This window comes from Lepidothrix coronata, unplaced genomic scaffold (assembly GCF_001604755.1).
Source record: "Lepidothrix coronata isolate B3197 unplaced genomic scaffold, Lepidothrix_coronata-1.0 Scaffold7, whole genome shotgun sequence".
Taxonomy (NCBI): Eukaryota; Metazoa; Chordata; class Aves; order Passeriformes; family Pipridae; genus Lepidothrix; species Lepidothrix coronata.
This window is the reverse complement of record NW_016690187.1, coordinates 5146089-5161714: the sequence shown is the minus strand read 5'-3', so window position 1 is coordinate 5161714 and position 15626 is coordinate 5146089. Positions and strand designations below refer to the sequence as shown.

Genomic DNA, 15626 nt, shown 5'->3' with positions numbered 1-15626 from the left:
AAACCAATCAGACCATGGAAGGTAAAGAGCTTACTGGGGCTACTTGTAGAGGTTCTTATCTCTGACTCTCACCTAAGGTATGTCCTTGGGCATGTCTCTTGCCTTTCTGTGATTCCATTCCCCATCTGTAAAGTGAAGATAACAACACGCATCTTTATGAAGTGCTTCAGATGACAAATGCAATGTAACTCCTTAGGGCCAACTTACTGAATGCAGTAGGAGGTAAATAACACAGATCATTCATTGTTCTAGTTAAAAATAGCATGTCCATTTGTTACACCCTTTCTCTCACCCCACTTCTGTAGTTCTACAGCAGCTAGTTAAAGCACACTTTCCTTGTAAGAAAGATGTGAAAGCATCAACCTTTCATCTGTACCAAGGATGCATACCACTATTCAAAACAAATCATTACTTGCAGCAGCGATGGAAGAATAAAGATGTTTTAAGAATTACTGTTCTAGGAAAGAGAGCATTTACTTTAGCAGTTGACAACACACCAGAATGCAGAACAAGCAAAACGCCTACTGAGACTACTCGCTCAGAGTCTGTGTCAGGATTCTTTATGGCAGGGGAAAAAGAGGAAGGTTCTCTCAGACAACTGTTAAATTTAACTTTAGTTAAATGTAGTTGCAGGATAGTCCAGGGACTTAAAAGTTAATTGTCTATAGTAGTTACAGGGAATTTTAGTGACCTACAGTTCTCCCATTAGATTGGAGTCCTCAGAAATAAGTGAATGACAATATATTGATGCAATTGCTCTTCTAGTATGCATATATACTTTTATTTGCTTGAGAACAGGAACAATTATGGTACTACACAACTCCCAGTGACTTAAGGAAGACTTCATTTATTTTAAAGTTAACTTCTAAACTATTCACTTGTTTAATCATAACAAATCTGGAATGTCTTTCTTGACTAACAGCTGAGCACTTGGCTCAGGATATGCAGGTCATTACTTCCTCATTCTTTAACATGAAGGCAACCTGGCAGCCTGCTTGGGATTTCTTGGGATTCTTTCAAAGATATCCAGAAAATCCTTGATAAACCATTCTAGATCATGTCAGATTTCTCTAAAACTCCAGTCATAGCTCCTGTCAGTGCTTGTTTTTCTAATAGTAAGCATGAAAAGCTGTGATCAAATGCCTAGACTGTTGTTTTATTTACATACTGCAATGAGTAAAAAGCCCAAGCCCAATAGTCTAGATTCTTGTGCACCCTGAAAACTCATTTACAAATTTTTACTTTACTTTTGTTTGACTGCAATTTCAGCCATTTTGTGATGGGATGGAAAAATCCTTTTTCCCAAACATGGCCAAATTGCATTTTTAGCTCTTGCAGTGCTCTCACATCTCTAGCTCCACTGAAATTATAATGTTAGTTGGGATTTCCATTGCTGTGACAGCAAGCAGATCCTGTCTGCCAGCATGCATATAGGCTCAACAGAGTGAAATCTTAATGCAAAATGGGGTAAGAATAGAAGTCAATAGTGCCTGAATTAATGTTCCAGCAGAATACCCTTGGGTAATGCTCAGCATATGGAAAGAGAGATACTTAGAGAGGTAGGAGAATAATGAAAATTTAAGAGTGAGGACATACTGAGGGGAATTTTCTCATGCTTTTTATCTTAGATAAACTTTTATGTGGTTTGTCCTAAGTGCAAGATGGCTTGCTGAAAGCTATAATATCTTCATCCCATACCCTCATGATAGCTTTGGTAAAAGAAAAAGATCATACATGTGAGCTGACAAGTCAAGTGTCTAAGTAATTGGAAATGAACTGTTCAAATGAGAGAAAGAGCTGCAGTTTGGAGAAGGAATGGAGACATACCCTTAGGAACACAATGATGGTTTGTACCCTTTTAAAATGCTAGAAAATCAAGAAATGCAGGTGACCCAAGAGCTATTTTTGGGGGAAAAAAAGGTAAAACTGAAATCACTATTGAAAAAAAGAGGCTCTGAAAAGGGCACCTGGTACCTCTATTCACAGAGAGCAATGATACATCACAGCTTGGTCTCTAGAGTCACACTGGATAATTGCTCAGTGGCTCCTTTTCCCTCTCCTTTATTCCACCAGTCCAGTCCCTGTTCTCAGTCAGTGCCTTGGTCTGTCCTCACAATGGGAGAGGCACATGAGGAGTAATAAGAGAGGGAAGGGAATAAATAGGTCCTCACTCAGGGAGTGCACACTGTTCCTCATGGTCTTAGTGGTATTCTTAGGGCAGAATCTCCTCCTACACAACTGTTTCCATAATCAGGTTTCTGTGCGAATGGTGCCCCTTTGCCAACATGTGCCAGTGAAATTAATGGCAGTAGGTCTGTCTCTGCGATATATTCTGCTAATTCTGTGGTGAGGGTAAAATGTACTCCTTGTGCATTTCTAGTCCTTATCCCAAATACGGAAAGGATCTGACAGCCAGAATCCAGACCGTGTAAGCTGAGTTACCTGAGCGAGAAGATGTGACAACACTGAGTTTTCATATCTGACACAGGACAGTTCAGCAAAAAGATACTGAATTTTGTAACTTTGTTGAAGGATTCTCACTTCAAGTTAAGCTGAGACTATCTCATTGATAACTGCAGGTACACTCATGTGACTCAAAAAATGTGTTAGGGCATTTATATAGAAGCCGCGAGAGTGGGCTAAGAAAGAGAGGATCTGACTTTTTTCTCTATTTTTTAAGTACGAGGAAATTCCAAAACTTTCAGTACTGCAGGCAACTTACACAGGTTACAAAACAAAAGAATACTGTTAAAATTCCTAGACTGCAAATGGATATACCAGCTAAAGCTGCTTTTAAATTGTTTTTGTAATTTCTGACAAAACATGGCCTAAAGACCTCAGATACTAAGGGAAATGAAAGAACAGTGCATGGCTCTTCATCCCTTTCTAAAACAGCCCAATTTTCTTGAAAGTCTTCCTGCTATACACCTTCCCTTTTCTCTCAAATAAATCTCAGATAATGATAGGCATTGATACCATTAAATATTTCTATTTTGGTGGACCAAAATAAATAGTTAATAACCTGAGCTCCTCCCAGTTATAAATTACATCAACTAGCTCTCACAACCCTGCTCTTGCAAGGGAAGAGGTGACATCAAACTTGCAAGGCAAAGAAGAAGAGCGAGCATTTACCCAGTAAGTTGAAGAGAAAAACTTCACATAATAAGACCTCTGTGAAAGCACTGACTGAGAAGTGTGTTTGCTGCATGCTGCCCCTACTTAGATGTTAATTGGATTACAGTTGCACTAATTCATAACATTTTTCAAATGTGAAGGTATACCAGATCGCTGTTTCTTGCACTATTTGCTCTGCACTCAGACAGCAACCAGATGCAGAAAAATGAATGTGAACAAACCACTGCCAAAATACGTCAGCGTTCCCAGGGGCTGGGAAGGCAGGCAGAAGCAAGCCAGCAGGCCAAGAGAAGAAGATTTCTGCTCCTAAGAGTGAGAAAAGATGGAGCTTCCTGAGCACACAACTTCCTGAAGGGTCAGGTCCGGCCACTGGTGTTTGCTTCTACCATGGTGATGGAACCAGATGGAAACAGTCTGTATGTCCTCTTGGTAAAGAAAGAGCACTGCGTCTCCAGGGATGTCCATTCCTCCCCGACAGGAGCAGCCTTGCAGAGCCACAAACACAAGCACGTCTCTCGATACAGGGCCGATAGTCCCTACTTTGAAAGGCAGACTTCCATTACCTTTTAAGCATTACTGAGCTTTGCAGACGCAACTTCCAAAGACTAAAATCATCAAACAAATTAACTTCCTGTTCAAGCATTGCGATTACAGTGGTTTCACCTGGCAGTGTATCATGTGCTGCAGAGGGAGGAGGAGAGTAGTGTGAGCAACCGAGGGTGCAGGCTGGCCCCACAGGGAAGGAAGGTTGTTGGCGTGGGGCCCTGGGAGACGTGGCAGTGCCTGCAGGGGGTGGGGACAAGGCATAGGGCCCACCATTACCACCATGCTCCTGGGGATCCTCGTGGTGCTCTGCTTCATCCCCACTGCTGATGTAACAGGTAACAAAAACCCCCCACATTTCAATCCTTTCCACTATTTTTCCTCACTTTGATCATCAAGGGGTAGAAGGTCTAGTATAGCTTTGAATTAATTTTGCACTAATTGTTCTGTGTTTGGATGAAAGCGGAGAGACAGCATGCTGCTAGGACTGCACATGGATCAACTTGATATAACCAAGAGACCCATTCTTCTCCTGCCACAAGTACCCCTCTGAGATAAGACCCAAGCGCTTTCTTTTAATTTGACTTCTCTTTAGATCCAACTGGAAATTGCATGCGTAGGTAGAGGGGGGTTTATTTCACCTTCCCCCTGGGCTTTACAAGTTTTGCTCACAAGTGCCTTCTCTTGGGCGGCAGCGGGTCTGAGCAGACCCGGTGCCAGTGCCTCTCTTGGGGAAGCCTCTCCACCACCTCCAAGTCTCCTGTGTGAAGCTTCAGGTCCCCTCATGGCCTGGCTTGGTGTGATGGGCTCAGAGCTGAGCCCACCAACATCCTCACAGGACTAGCAAATAAAAGGGTCAAATGCAGAGTTGCTTACTGAGCTCAAAGATGGGAGGATGGAATTGCCAAGTTTCTGATTTTTGCATTGGTAAGTGTATTACTGATACTTACTAGATACCTAGGTTCTTTCTGAAGATCTTCAGCAAAAAAAAAAATGTCTATTTGTGATTTTGAAATCCTGAGTCTTAGTGAATCTTTCTGACTCTTCAGTTGTTGTGGCTGAGGGTATTTTTCTTGGTGTTGTCTTGCTGATACCCACTGTTCGTATGTTCAGAGCTAACATGTCTTTCCAATAAGAACATTAAAATGCAAAGCAAGGCAAGGGATGCTGGCTTTTCCTAGGATAATCCTGAGACAGACAATTTTTCAAACCTCTGCCTGAGAACTGTTGTTATTGAGTCTTCTCCAAATATCAGTGTTTTGTATTTTACGGGGAGGTAATAGATAGGAATAAAAATCTGTTTTCCAGTATGAAACTTTTAACATATAGAACATCTTTAAAAAGCTGTTTTTTCTAGTATGAGAGGTGCAACTGAATCTACTTTTCCCTTATTTCTGCCTTATTTTTTCCATAGTTCTTTTCCTCAGTGAAGGCATTATAACTTGCATGACACTATGATCTACATTTCTTTCAGATATCATAGGTATTTTTCTTCCTTGTCCTTTCCCATGTTTATAATTCTGTGTTTGCAATATCATAATTATTTCCACAGCAGGCCCCTGGGTTGTCAGAGAAGACACTAATTCCAGGAGGGGAAAAGTATCAGCAGTGGGTTAACAGGTGTGAACAGCTTTTAAGCAACTCTTCTGAATTGCAACAAAATAAAATACAGTGTTTGGTTATCAGACACAGGGGTTATGCCATGACACCATAGACATTTATACACTTGCTTTGCATGAAGAACTTGAGTTTCTCCAACAGCCTCACCAAGACTGTTCCACTTCTTAAAGGGAAGCACATGAGGTCATTTGCTTCTCAGGGCTCCCTTCTTTTTTCCCCATCTATTTTCTCCACCTCTTCTCTTCATTTTCATCAAGATGAGTGATCCTTAGTACTTGGAAAATATTAAGGCAGGTCAAAACCCTGCAGGACTTCCTCCAGCCACAAAGTGTATTATAGGCCTAAGGTATTTTGGTTTGAGGAAAACAGCAGAATTTGTTGTGTTCTGCTGTTGTTAGACGTCCCAACAATTGCTGCAGGTTGAGTGTGAATCATAGAAAGGGACTTAGAATATTAGTTTAGCCCTTTTTCTTCTGCAGAAACACTAATATTTACTAAGTTTGTCCTCCTCCTCTTTTTGTTGGCTAAATAATTACCTTGCTGTGGTCTGTCACAGAGGCAGTTAGATCGAGTGGCTGGTATTTTCTGAAATATGTAATATAAGCAGGTTCCCACTGCAGTGTACCACAACTGACCTCATCTTCTTACTACCCACATAACCTTCTGGCTTATGGTCTCTGGGGGTTAAAATCAACCTCTAACCCACTGAGGTTACCAAAATGCAGAAGATGGGTGAGACAAGGTTAGCTGAGATTAGGATGACATCAACAAGTTCTTGTTTAAAAAAAAAATGATCACAAACTGCCAAGAAAAACCCCTGTGCTCACACTGGGTTTGGTTAAAGCAAGAGTGTCAGCAGGAGTACTATGCTGCCTGCAGTACTCATAGCAGCAAAGTAGGAAAGTTGAGCAGAAAGCGAGTCTGTAATGGCCAGAATGGGCAGATCCCTCCAGCTGCACATTAGACACACAGCTGGGTGGCCTCAAACCAAAGTCAAAGAGAAAGACTCTTGTACCTAGAAAAGAAGAGTAAATGTAACTGAACGGACCCACAGCAGCAAAAGTGGAATAACTTTGTTTATCACATTCTGTTTGTGAGTTAAACAAACTAATTTCAGGATTTTCCCTATTCCCCCTGGGAATTAAGTGGGCCATTTCTTTCCTTATAGAAATACCAACTTATCTCAGATTCCTTGCACTGGAAAATAGCTCCTTGAAGTCAACTGGCATGAAAAAGAAAGAAAGGAGAGTACTAAACATTTTTAGTAGAATATTTTTTTCAAATAGTTGATGATGATTCATGGAAAGTTCTGGGAAAAAAAAAATAAAACATCTCAGAACAGTTATTTTCTGTACTTTGTTGACTTTACTTCACTTTCTTGGCAAATAAGAAAGAAAAAAAAACCTTCAGTGAAGTTTTGCTTACATCAGGGGTCCATGATCAGAGAGGCAGTATTTTACAGATATTATATATGGATGGCATTTTCTTTCATTATGCAAAACCCCCTCACATGTGATTATAAGAAATGTTTAGCGTGACAAGTTTATCAAAACGCTTTAACAAACATTCAGACATCTTACACACCATTGCATATAAATCCTAAGATCCTAAGGCTTGCAGCATGTGCACACTGACTTAAATGATTTTACATTTTTAAACTTCATGGCTTTTTGAAACTGTAAACAATAATTTTTCATAACTGCCATTTTTCTGTCTGGGTAAGGCCAAGATATAGATATTTATTACTATACAATGTGACTGAACACAGCTCTAGAAGTGGCAGTCATAACCCTATTTAAAGGAATGAAAACACCTACTAAATATTTCCGAGTTTCACCATTTTAACAAACCCAAAGTGACACTTATAAGAAAAACTGGCTCTGTGAAGGCAAAAGCAGTCTTAGCCCATGTTTTCTCAGAATGGTCCCGATCCTACTAAGAATGTAGTCAAATCCTATTCAGATCACAAGTGAAGTGAGGGATGTTTGGCGTTACTCTGTTTTCCCCATGAAACTAATACACATTTCAGCATGATTGACTTTCTTCAATCCAAAAAAACCCCCAAGTGCAGAGGAGGACGATGACAGCAGGGCTTGCCTAACACACTGGTGGGGTAAGCTTGCTTTGCCCCTGTTGGCATTGAAACCCAACCAATTCATGCGGTGCTAATTAGTTCCTATAAATGAAACCAAAAATATCTCCCTCAACTTAGATTTGAGCTAGTAGAATCCATTTTGTGAAAATGGATTTGGTTGCTTAGCTTAAATCATGTAGGAGCATTCTTCATTAATGATCCACCAATGACTTTTTCCCACTGCTCAGCCAGCCTGCATCCCAGCATCAGCAGCATGGGGCTGGGTTATCACACCCAGCCTGCAAGCCAAGGCAAACAGACCAGACTATAAATCCAAGAGGTGGAAATAAGTTGACGGAACTTCTCCTTTTAGGCTGGTGTATCAAAAGAGACTGGTTGCCAATTAGCACAATATCATGGCAGGGACATAAATAGTCCAAAGCTGTAGTTAAATAGTAGAGCTCAAGGCATGAAGTGAGGTACTAAATGTCAGGAATCTAGATGAGCTGACAACAGCAAAAGGTGGGGTTAAGTCACAGGAGTCTGCAGATGAGTCTAAATAACACCTGAATGTAGTCCCTCAGTGATAAGATTTTCAGTGTTCTTTGACCTTCCTCTGGCCACAGGGAAAATCCAATCAGGCTGAGCAGTAAATATCCATTCATTTTCTGTAAGTATTTGCAGTGAAAACAGGTGAGCACTTCTCTGAAGTGTAATGCTTCTGCAGGGGTCTGTTCTGGGACCCCTATTTTGGTTGTCAACTGTGAGACACAAGAGGTCTCTTCTGAAGGTGTATTCAGTCTCTGTGACAATCAGGGTTTTAGTGGTGGGCAACTACTACAGCACAAATCAGAAGAATAACTCTGTCTCAAGTGAGATGTGTAGAATTCTGCTGTGCTAAAGGCAAAGCAATTCTACCACAGACTTGCAAATTGCCACTTAGGCCAAAGTTTCAATTTTCTGGCCAACAAAAATATGATCAAATAGCTTGTCTAAAGAGGTGGAATCCAAACCTCACCCCTCACTAGAATGCCTTATAAGCCTACGTGAGAGCTTTTGTTGGAAAATGCTGATTCGATGAAACTGAAATGTTTTGCTGAAATGTCTTCATTTAGACGAAAATTCACCACAGGCACCACCTCGCTTAAAAACTTGACTTGTCTGTTCTCTCTTTGCCACTCAGTCTCAGGATTCCAAGGTCCATGTCTCTTTCTGCTGGAAAGCCTGGAAATGCTCATCCTTCATCCAAAATTTCACAGTGTTTGGATTCCCTGCAAACATGGGATTTCAGAGCTGTGATGAGCTGTCCTCCACCCTCCACGCTAACGATATGGAACAAAGAGACACACAGAGGATGGACTACAATATTTCTTTGCTAAAGCTGAGGCAGCAGAGCACTCCCTGTCTCACATCTTCCTGCTCTCATTAGAAGCAAGGGCTAGTAAATGAGACTTTCAATGAGAAAATTAACAACTTCAGCAGTTTTGTGGGTTCTGCTGGTAACTGGAGAACCTGTTACCAATGGGTTGTTTTCACTGCCCACACCCTATCACTAGTCTTGTCCATCTCACAAATCTTTGTGTTTACTCCCTGGACCACATTTATCCCAAAGGAGTATCCTGCTCAAGAGGCTGGGGTACTCCATATTCTTGTGCAGGCGTGAACACACCAAATGTAGTCTTTTGATCCTAAACATTGTTAAATACGGTGAAATGCTAATTTTCTGGGCATTCTGGACCTGCCCTCCTTCCTACTTCATTTCCATTACTAACCCTTTCAAAGTCTCACCACATGGATTAAGTAGAAAGAACATAGGTTTGCAGCACATGTTGAGGGCAAGAGGCACAATTGTCATTCTCACAGCCACAGTGATTCTCAGGGATCTACAAAAGACTATCCAGACCTCTTATGAGCTGAGCTTGCATGAAAATTTACACAGTCCTACACACACACAAAAGGGCTGGCAAGTTCCTAGCTTAAAAGCCAAAACTCCCCTCATATTTCTTAGGGGTCATATTTTGAAAAGTAGGGCGTCATTTGTATGAGATGACTTTTCTTGGAAGAAGTTTTCTTCCTGCATAGTCCTTGCAGTGTTTCATTGTTTGGCAGATGGTAGCACAGAGGTCTACATGTCAGAAAACATTTCCTGTTTATGTATCAGTCTGGTCAATTCAAATTGAATTATACTTTCATGTGACATGTTTTTTTGCAGGCCATTCAAGTGCTAAGTGCCAATGCAGTGTCAAATCAGTCAGCTCCTGAGTCCTTAGAGAAATTAAGAATCTACTACAGCTGCTAGCTAGAGAAATTACTTACTTTACATTAAAATGATAGCAGTTCATGCTTTTAGTGTTTATTGCTCAAGGTCCAAACCCTTGAAATGGTTCTACAAATCTAGCTGCAAACTCTTCAGGAGTCCTTGAATTAAAAAGCAAATGTATAAATAATCTCTTATCTGACTGCTCAACTAAGCATTCAATTCATAGTATTTTCACTCCATAATGTACCCTGGGAAACCGCTTGCTAAGTAAAAGATAGACTTAGGTGGCCTTATATATACACACATGCACACAGATGCAGACCAGCCTTCTGAGCCCTGATGTTAAATCTTAATCGCATGGGCCACTGCCTGTGCTAGTGTTCTGACTGCAGAAAAACACCCTTGACCGCACAGTCTCCCCTAGTGACTATGTAATTATTTGTATAGAGGTGGATTGCTGCAACAACAGCTCCTGTGAGAAGCTTCTTCTGCAGATTGCTGGTTGCGTACTCCCTAGTAGGGAGTGTCAGCAGGGGAGAGGAGGTATGGAGAAGAGTTGCTCGGGAGGATGTGTGGTTCTGAAGTCTCATGCTGTATTTCATAAACAAGTGCCTTTCTCACTTTTCTCCCCTCCCTTCCAGAAAACAAGATTTTAGTGGCTCAGAGTCCTTTGCTCAAGGTAGATAACAAGACTGCAACTCTAATTTGCAACTACACATACAACGGAACGGGGAAGGAATTTCGAGCTTCACTGCACAAAGGAACGGACAGTGCAATTGAAGTTTGCTTTATTTCATGGAACACAAGCAAAACTTCATGGAACACTTCAAATGAACAATTCAACTGCCAGGGGGCTCATGATAAAGACAAAGTCATCTTCAATCTTTGGAATATGAGTGCCAGCCAAACTGACATCTACTTCTGCAAAATTGAGGTCTTGTATCCACCCCCATATGTCTACAATGAGAAGAGCAATGGGACCGTCATTCATGTGCAAGGTAAGCTGGAAAGCTCTGAAGGCCATTATCCTCCCTAGACACACTCCCTATATAATGGCTTGAGGCAGTATGTTCCCTTAAAAAAAAAAAGTTGGATTGCCTAGTAAAATTACATTCCTGCTCCTGATGTCCCGAAGAAGACATCTTAAAATGATAATTAATAAAAATGACACATTGGAACAACGAGTAAATAAGCAGAGATTGATGGTTTTGTTTTCATGTACCTAAAGTTTCCTTTGCTCTTTCCTCCTTAAAGAGACACCCATCCGAACACAAGAGCCTCTGTCTGCAATTCCTTTGTGGATTATGGCAACAGTGACTGGAGTTCTTGCTTTTTACAGCATGCTAATAACTGCAGTTTTTATTAACTACTGGGTAAGAAACTCTGTTTTCCTTTCCTCTATATGCTCTTTGTCCCTAGCTCATTTCTCAGGCTACACTTGCCAGGTTTACCCCTAACTCACTGATAGCCCCAGTTCAGGATGACAGTGTTTCTTCACTCCAGCTATGTAGATACACCTACACTACCACATGTACCCCCAAAGAGCTGAAACACCAGCTGCACTCCAGGGGGGCAGTCAGGCCTCTGCCACTGAGTCCTAAAGCAAACAGTAATGCCATAGTGTCGGCAGTGCCCTGCACACCAGAAATACTGGAACATTGTCGCTACCCTCTGCCAGTTGTCCCTGTCAGGGAAGTGTAGAACTACGAGCATTTCTGGCAAAATCCTTTGAGACTATACTGACAGGAGCTCACCCACAATGAAACAGCCCTCAGTTGACCCAAGACCATCTGCACTGGTGACTTGTGCCTATCCAGAAATTCCCTTGAGTAACCAGTATTTCTGGCAGCTTGAGCATAAGGGAATAGGAGCACCTGGATCTCAATACCCTTGTCTGTACATTATTGCTAAGAAAGCTGAGACAGCCTTATGGCTCATTATTTTTGCTTTCTAATCTCTCTGGAGAGTTGGCTGGCCCAAGTCACGTCCAGTTCCGCCTGCTGGAGTAAAGAGAGAGTGAGGCATGGTGCAGAGGCAGCAGCAGGACATCTTCCTTGACAAGCCTTAGGACTGTGATCTCCAGAGCCAATGGAGTACTCCATGTGAGAAAGACTTGAACGTAGAGAACTCTATTCCTTGCACTCTGACTTTTCCCTCTATTTTGTTGAATAGCGATTTTCAAACACTATGAGGTAGCCTGTATAAAGGGTACAGAGTCTCTCACCGGTTGAATGTTGCACGTATACAGAAAGCCACTGTCATTGCTAGCTGAAGCTTGAGATCTATTAAGTGCTTCACAAAAATACACGTTCTCAATCTATGGCTATTTCTAACGGAAAACAATCAAAGGGGGCATTGCCGTAGGAAAACGCAAAGGCAGGTCAAGTGGTCCTTCTTTGTGCCCTATTGTAGAGGCTGATTCCAAGGAGAGCTGAGAGGATTAGAGCGAACAGCTGCTGGTGTTACAGTGCTGTGCTACTGTGGCTGTGCCTGATGAGATAGTATAGCTTCAAATCCATCATTTACATCTGAACCATTTTCTCTGTGCTGGTACCTAATGGCTACACACTTTGCTACTAACATGTCTGCCCCCAGCAAGAGTGACAAGGCTGCATTGCCATGTGTGTTGTTTGTTGCATCAGTTTTTACTTGCTGTTATTACTGCTGGTTGTATTCTTTGGATAATATGTACTCTGATTGTGGATGTATTTAGAGTGTTGCTGAATGTAAACACAGCTGCCTAAAAGACATTATGAATTGTGGAAAAAACAGGTCCTAAATGTGATAATCGACAGACATGTTAAGCCTGATCACTTGAGCTCCTGAAAGCAGCTAAAGATTTGTCTGGTTTTGTACAGTTCTGCCTTCCCCGAAGGAAAACCGCTTTCTCCAAGAGTAGCAGTCCTTGGTCCTGTAACAGGCCAACATTCACTCATACTAGTAAAATGCCTTTCTCCTAAGCAAAATTACCTCTTAGGTGAGGTAATGTGTATTGTGGAGATGAACACACATAGATAAAGCTTTTCTATCTAATGCCTTATATGCATTGGCTGCATTACATGGCTTAAGCAGTATGTAACTCACATTCAACACTTTGCATATATATAACATTAATATAAAAAGCTTACCATATTTCATAGTAACTGCCCCACTCTGCAAGTACAACATAACTCAGCCATCAGATTTTCTAAGGCAAACCTCCTCCAATTCCACAGTATCACATGTATACTGCAGCATATGCAACTATTTCTGTACATTGGAAGGAAATTTCAGTAACAAAGAGATTGCAAAAGAAGGTATGATCAGTATTAAGGAAAAAGCATGGAAGCACTTTACCCACCCCTGATCAATAAAGCCATAAGCTATGTAAAAAACACCAGCCTTGTGCACAGCCTGCAGCAGTCAGAGGCTGAAGTGCTGCTGTAGCCACAAACATCCTCTGTGATTTTAAGCAAATTATTTCACCTGTTTTCTGGTACTTTTATTTCTCAAAGAGCTGATGCTTCCCATGTCTCACGAGGGCATTATAAGCAGGAATTCAATGGTGGAAATGAGATTTTTGAGGCCCAGATAGGGAGACATAAATGATTGACATCAGCTCTGATTCTTTTGCCCTTTGAAGGAAGGTTCAGAACAACATATGCATTGCGTGTTACTGGTGTAAATGGTAGGCAAACCATGGTACACATAGTCTGAGCTGATTTTTCCTGCTCTTATTATGTTTAAGTTAAGCTAATTTCTTTTTTCCTCCTAATAAATGAGGACAGCCTTCACAGCTCAGATTGTAGTATTTCTGCTGAATCATTCCACAGATGAGAAGTGATGGTTAGAGGCATCAGTTCGTATCCTTGGTTTGTAGCATTCCTTTACCTGGAGAACTACACTGTAAATCTCTCAGCAGATAAGATGGAGACTTACATTCAGGTTGGGCAAATTCCACAGATTCTTTTATGAGAACACGTATTCTAATTCTTTTGTAAATATATTTAAACCTGAAGCTGCCTTATAAATATGTCTGCTTCCCTGAAGGAGGGCCTAAGGCCAGAACCATCAGCAGTTAAAACGAGAGTTTTCACGATTCTCTTCACCCTTCTCCTACAGCAAAAATCCAGAAGGAATATGTACCATCAGAGTGACTACATGAACATGACTCCCCGGCACCCACCATATCAGAAGAACAAGGGTTACCCATCCTATGCCCCAACACGAGACTACACTGCGTATCGGTCCTGGCAGCCGTAAGACCCACCAGCTGAGCCACAGTAGCCTTGTGTGCTTCTAGGCAGTCACCTGCTCTTGGACATGGAAGGATAGCCTCTCATTTTCTCATTATGTTTGTTGCTATTGATCGTGGACACCTACACAATAGCAAATATTGGCTAAACTTTGATATAATATACTAAAAGAAAAAAACAAACCAACAAACAAACATTAAAAGGGGGACGGGGGGAAGTAAAAAAAGAATCGTTCTCCATGATGGCTGAAAATGAGGCCCAACTTGTGTTGAGGGTTGTCAGTGGGTAAAATGATGGCATCAGACCTCAGAGCTGGTCTCTTCCTGACACCTGTGGTCTTGCTCAGCTCTTGGGAGAAGCAGAACTTCTGTTCTTTTCCCATAACTGCTGCCTTAGATGTAACCCTAAATCTCCTTTCCTGTGTGTCTAATCCTCAGAAACCCTTGTTGCTGTTAAACCCAGCAAAATGTAAAAAAAAAATATTTTCTTCTCTACAAGACCAGAACACAATTCGAAGTTCAAAACACATGCTTAAAAGAAAGCGGGAGAGGTCAGTCAGAAGGCATCCAAGCTATTAGGCTATGGCCCAAATGATCCACCAGGACAAATCAAGCTGACACAAAACTAGCAAACCTCCAACATGTGAGTCCTTAGGTTGGACACTTTGTAAACGTTCGTAAGGCCATCTGCAGCCATGACCAACCAACTTCACAGAGTGAGAAAGCAATCAACCTGAACACAAAATCAAGACAAGCAGGAGAGGAAGAAAGATCTGTCTTTGACATGAAGAACTCCAATTCGGCTTTGTTTGCCTACAGCAAAAGAACACAAAGTCATACATGAAGCATTAGAAGACACAGAGGTCATATTTTGAGAAGATTTTTACTTTCATTTTTGAATTTTTGTTTCTATCCAAAAGGTGTTCTGCTGAGTGCTCCTAAAAATTTATGCACATGTTCTGGCACCTAGGTTGTACCAAAGCTCTTTCAAAATTCTGGGTCCGCTTATGAGAAACTAAAGACCATTTGAATTTTTTTTCCCATAAGCACCCAATTTTTGGGATGTGAGAGGGTTCTTCATTCCCAGTATTGTGAATTGGACCTGCAAGTGCTCAGGGTGTGCTCTGTGCACTTTGTGTTAACTGGAGGTTACATTTCTATCTAAAGATGTTCTTCAGGACTGCTCCATGCTGGAGTAGGACAAAGTCTTCAGCAAAACCTGATTAATTCTTTCAATTTAGCACATTTACAATAACAGGACATCCAAAATTGTAATTAGGGTTGTCTTGGCATAAAATCCCTTTTCATACTGAGGAGACAAGGTTTATTTTATAGAGACTACTGAATAAAAAATTAAAAGAAAAAATCCATATTCCACATTGAAATAAAATTGGGATTGTACAACATTTAATTTCCTCCAAATTGGGACAAGAAGATTCTTTCTCTCTTTGAGGGGACAGAATAAAAGTAGAGATGTGGAAGTATGGCAACAATCTGCTTTGATGTCTTAATCAAAGAAAAAAAATTGGCTCTTCCAAATTGCAAGTTTTATTTGAGCTTGCTGACTGGGCCCCAAACCTTTCATTCTGAGTCATATTGTCATGAACCATGTTCCTGGAGGGTGCTGTGCCACCTCTGAGCAGTGGTGAGGTGCCTGCTGTCCCCCCAGCCACGGACAGGTGGGGCCCCAGCTCTGGGCACAGAGCCCCCGAAGGCAATGACAAGGGAGGCCCAAGAGATCCAAGAGGCAGTGCTGTGAG

General features: G+C 41.4%; 1 protein-coding gene and 1 long non-coding RNA gene across 3 annotated transcripts in view; one reads left to right on the top strand and one right to left on the bottom strand.

Annotated features, from left to right (window-relative positions):
* The window catches only part of LOC108507845, a 114161-nt gene that overhangs the window by 51413 nt on the left and 47122 nt on the right, over positions 1 to 15626 (bottom strand). The gene's annotated exons all lie outside the window — the stretch shown is intronic.
* Positions 3962 to 13916, top strand: CD28 (CD28 molecule). Its single transcript, XM_017836146.1, has 4 exons — positions 3962 to 4016; positions 10274 to 10630; positions 10887 to 11005; positions 13734 to 13916. The coding sequence occupies exons 1-4, from the start codon at positions 3962 to 3964 to the stop codon at positions 13872 to 13874; spliced, it is 672 nt and encodes a 223-aa protein (XP_017691635.1). The 3' UTR covers positions 13875 to 13916.